This window comes from Halyomorpha halys, unplaced genomic scaffold, assembly GCF_000696795.3.
Source record: "Halyomorpha halys isolate HHAL.00 unplaced genomic scaffold, Hhal_1.1 Scaffold537.1, whole genome shotgun sequence".
NCBI lineage: Eukaryota > Metazoa > Arthropoda > Insecta > Hemiptera > Pentatomidae > Halyomorpha > Halyomorpha halys.
In genome coordinates, this window is record NW_027114362.1 from 266,792 (window position 1) to 272,254 (window position 5,463).

Sequence of the window (5,463 nt, forward strand, 5' to 3'; positions counted from 1 at the left end):
GTGTAATAAAATTGATGGTTACAAAGTTGATAGCAGAATGTATTGCATTAGTTTGGACTATATCTTCGAAATGGAGTTGGGTTTCCTACGTTGTAAGCTAATTTCGTAAAATTTATGATAAATTTATCTATTTTTTTTTGATAAATTTATCTATTGATTCTAATTGTCATCTGCGCAAGAATGTTCGATTGAAATTATAGCAGAAATGCGAATAAAAGTTGTAGTTGGAACAATATATAAAATTCTGTTTTTTCAATATTTGTTGATCATCCATATAACTTACCATTTGCCTCGGCATCAGTACTATACTACTCCGTTTACGAATGACTATTTGCCAAATATTATTATCCAAGTTATAATAAATATTAATAATATTGCTAAATGGGGTCTTGAAGGAGGCTAGGAGGGAGAGGGCAGAGGTGGCCGATAAGCGAAGATTGTCCCAGCGCTGGCCAGTTTACGAGGAATCGTAAAGCGGCAACTGTCTAGTGCGGCGGCCGGCCGCCTGGGGCGCCACTCAACCCTCCCCTCCACGGTGCATGGATGCGCTTTTCTATAGGTCGCTTGCACTTGCACTTGACGGTGTATGTCGATCGGGAGGATGAACGAGCACCTGCGGAAGGACGAGGAGGCCATCAAGGTCAAGTATTGCGCCAAATGCAAGAACCACGGCCGGAAGGAGGTGATGAAGGGCCACAAGAGGGAGTGTGCAAGAAGGGACTGCTCTTGCGATAAGTGTCTAGGGACAGAAAAGAAGAGGGCCAAGACCAGGATACAGGTCCAGCTCCGGAGGATCAAGCTGGAGAAGGCCGCTTTGGCACTTGTCAAAGGTTTGTCATTTTATTTTATCTTATATTTAGCTAATCATTTCCTCTCCTAAAAAAAATCGCTCTTTTTTTTTTATTTATTAATTTTTTTAAATTTTATAAATGATACAATTTTTCATATATATTTTTAGAAATTTTTTGATGCCATAACGCTTTTTAACTCTTTGGATCTTAATTGTAATAATTTTTAAACAATTACTTGCTTTAAATGATATATCAAGGAACAGGTATCGAACAACTCTTAGCGGAGAGTGGAGCTCCGGCCCGATTGCAGAAGACTAGGGCAAGCCAGACTTAGCGCGGTAGGTCCTGGATGGACGGTACTCTGGATGTCTCTTGATTTTAGCCGTACTTTACACTGTTCCATTTCATTTTCCTCATAAATTACAAATGAACTTTCCAGTAATATTAGATTAGTTGCTGTGTGAACCCGGTGAATCGGAAACAAGTACACTCTTAAATGAGTGTTGTATTTCTTCATATTGATTTGACGGATTCGATATTTTTGAGATTTTTTTTTTCAATTTTTGTACCTTGTTTGAGACATTCATGTCACACTATTTCTATATATGTATCTATATGTAGAGAAGTACATCGAATAATTTTGTTTAAAATACGGTGCGCAATTTGCTTAATGTGAACAGAATTTCGCTGCTGAAACTTTGTCTGCATTGGTCTTGCAATGATGAGCATGCAACTGCTGACTGAAACGCACGCGTAGCAGCCCTCGAAGCTAATTCTTATCTGCATAATAAGTGATAAATGCACATCTTATCGCCTCTTTTTTTGCCATTTATGCTTAAAAAAATGGATTCTGATTCAAAAATATGGACTTTTAACATCCAATTGTCACTAAAAACTGAAAATATATTAATAATGTCATATTTTACTATTCGCTTACTTACTTGTGTATTGTAATTCCACATATTCTAGAAACTGAGTTTTTACTCGATTGTACACCTGCACCAATAGAATCAATAACTTTTAAATGATAAAATTAGATAAAGTGCCAAACATCTCAATAAATAAATAATATAAATTTGAATTACAAAAAATAGCCGTTTTGGAATAAATTTATGATATTAAAAAAAAAAAAATGTATATATTTACTTCGTCTAAATATAATCACTCAAAATCTAAAAATATACATAGGGACAGTGTGATTACTTCACCTACACCTTAATCAAGAAGCTTAAAATTCAATGGAAAAATATTATGGCTATAGTATAATTTTATTCTTATTTGAACATTAATTTACAAGCAAATGGAGCCAGCTAAGCTCACGATTATCAGTAATTTACCTTGGAAAATTTAAATGGAAACCTCGATTTTTCTTCATAAACTAGTTAGTATTTATGTTAAAATTCATTCACAATGTGTGTGTGTGTGTGTATGTGTGTGTGTGTGTGTGTGTGTGTATAATATATTCAAATACATAACATACATTGAACCGAAAAAGATAAATTTGATGTTTAATATGATTCAGATCTGTAATTTAGCTTCAGCCATTAAAATATTTGAATAGTTATCAGATATTAAATTCAATATCTGCTGTTTTATTATTTATAAATGACCACAAAAAAGACCAACTGTTATTTCTTAAAATGCTTGTCAAATATTGCAACCAACACTTTTTAATGAGTATCATCAAATAAATGTGCATATCGCTCAACAGAATACATTGAAACGCAGGAGATCATAAATTTATTACTTTATGTATATTTAATTAAATTGTATCTGTTATTGAGTTTTTTTGCAATCGCTTATTGCACATTCATCGAATTTAATTAACACTTTCAAATTTTTTTTTTCCATATTACTAACGCTATTTTGTTAATTAGTTCTTCATTATGGCAAATAGACTAACGATGTGTTTTCTATCACTCATAAGTAGTCCAACTATGACAACTAGTATTTAGCCTATTTAAATAAATTCAAACATTTTTAATTTATAAAATCAAAAATGAATTTTTAAATTTTATGTTTAAATAAAATTTACAATTTGACGAAATTTATTCAAGAACAGTTTTCCTGATAAAGTATAATGAATTATTATTTAATTATTTTGGGGGATAGCTAGATGATGAGAATATATGTTTTATTTTTATTTAACACTGTAAAATATTTTTATTTTTATTATTATTATACATTAGGGTTTAAACAAAATCATTTAATTTATAATTTAATTATTTACATTCAGCATTATTTGGGGATACACAGATTATGTATATCTATTTATAATTCTGTAATTCATTTTCTAAACTCAAAAACTCTGTATAATACAATACATACAATTAAAAATAAAAATCTAAGCTTGCAACTGATCTTAATGTTTCCACAAATACCAATTAGTATTCAACAATAGCTAAAAGTGCATATGTTGGGCACAATTGCATGTGTTCCAAACCAATTATGAAGTAACACTCTGGTTTTAAATTAATTTTAGGACGAATTAAGTTACTCACTACGTCAAAAGTTCTTTGTATAGGCACCTAAATTCTGTTAAATGGTTCAATGATTAGCCTGAAAAGTATAAAACAATAGAAATAATATATAAGTTGACAATTAAAATATTCTAATGCTTCGCCGTATAAATATTTCATTTTTAATATTAAAACGTAAATGTATACATAGCGAAATAGTTTTTCTCATTAATCTTTTCACATATTTCTGATATTAGTTTTCTTTCTTTTTATTTATGATACAATCATAGTGTAATGTGTAGAATCTATTTATTTGGAAAATTTTTGAAACACAACTTAATAGAAAATTCCCTGTTAGTAGTACTTTACCTTAAATTTCTCAACCACCTCTACTTTGATGATATGACATTTTTAAAAAAATATATTTCCAAAATCTATAACATAACCATTTTTAACTGCTATAAATGAAATTAGACAATATAAATTTTTTCTTTAAAATGAAAGTAACCTCGTAGAAAGTAATAATAACACGTTTTTAAGGAACAGAAAGCATCGATTAAAATAACAGTATATTTCTCGAAGTGTACAACTGTATTTTTAACTTAAGTGGAGTCTTATTTTAAGAATACCGTAGGGTAGTCCAGAAGCTATGTGACGAAGGTAAAGTTGATTTCATTGAGTTTATTTTAAATCCAGTTTTGACACCATCCATCAACAGTTATGATACGGGATTTGAGAACGTCGGGTGGAATTACGGGTCATTATTCACTGACAGTAAACACGTGTTATGAATATCTGTGGTGAGGGTGTCAGCTGTTTGGAGGATGGGACCCTGGATACTACTTTGAGGAACACCAACAGACTGAGAAAAAAGGGATTTATTAGTGAGATGGAAACGGATAGTGAGCAAGTATGTAGCCGCTAGCAATTGGAGTTTGTAAAGCAGTCTTATTTAAAAATCTTAAATATAAAATATATGGCAAGAAAAATTTTCAGTTGTTTAATCGTTTCTCATACTCATTTATTACATTATTTATCATATCAAGTTATTTTCTTCATTCACTACAATTATTTATCATTTCATACTATTTTTACGTAAAATTAATCATAAATTTTCAACGATTCTAGAAAACTACCGTATTTAATAAATACAATTTATATGGTGAACATTTATTAAATTAGACATTGCATAATTATGTGTATAATATATATCCGCATATCTAATGTTTGATTTGAATTAGCTTATTTTTAGAATTATTCATTTGTATTTGCAGATTTTTTAATAGTGTTTTAAAAAGCATAAATATTCTTTTTCGTCTTTTATTTTTGTTGATTTACCTACCATGTTTCCAAATGAAATGAAGTAGTTTGATGTTAAACGTTTTTACCGCGTTTCCACGGTTGTTATGACGTTAGTCAGATTTTCCTTTTATGGACTGAAAATAGTGGACCAATTCCTAATAGCTTGTGATAAATCTTAACACCAAAAATAATAGAAGCCAATCTTTCCCGGCCTTCCATGCTTATACCATATTTTAAAAATTATCAGCAAACCTATACGATCAAATATTAATAAATAGTTTTCAAACAGAAAAGTAGCAAAAAATATGAATATCTTTGAAAAAAAGTTAATCCATAATAAAATGAAATCTATACGTTGAAGGTTCTAATTCGAATTGTACTTTAGCTCTTCATAAAAATCTTACCTTGTATTCCGACGCGCGGGTGATAATACATCAAATAAAAGATAAACCCTGCCAATAAAGTGATTAATTGCTATTTTAAAAGATATATTCGCCATTATAAGACTCACAGAGCGTTTTACTCAGTTCTATTTCAAAATGAATGTGTTATATAGAGGATATGTGAAATAAATTCAGTAATTAATTGACAATTTTACACCAGTCAATGATAAAATCTTGCATAACCATTACTGGGGTACGAATCTCGTTTTTATATATCAAATTGTATATCACAAGGTATCATTTAGGAATAATGATCAAGTAATGATCTTTTGTCATCGAATGTATACAAATGAGAATTTGTTTATTGGTACATTATGCTCTGCACTGCCATAGCGTTCATCTCATTGTCATGGGGCATTGTGCTAAATGTTCAGAATGTTACAAGGAATAATAAAGGCTAGGCCAATTTTTTGGGCAAAAAAAGGATATTTTTGTCTTAGTTATTATGTGCCAATCGACTTGAGAAGA

The 5,463-nt window shown here is 30.3% G+C and overlaps 1 protein-coding gene across 1 annotated transcript; it reads left to right on the forward strand.

Annotated features, from left to right (window-relative positions):
* Window positions 1-467: 467 nt before the first annotated feature.
* On the forward strand, window positions 468-831 carry LOC136796810 (doublesex- and mab-3-related transcription factor 1-like; the record flags this gene model as incomplete). Its single annotated transcript, XM_067051560.1, is given in 1 exon segment — window positions 468-831. A coding segment is annotated over 1 exon segment (245 nt), but the record flags the coding sequence as incomplete, so codon positions are not given.
* Window positions 832-5,463: the final 4,632 nt, after the last annotated feature.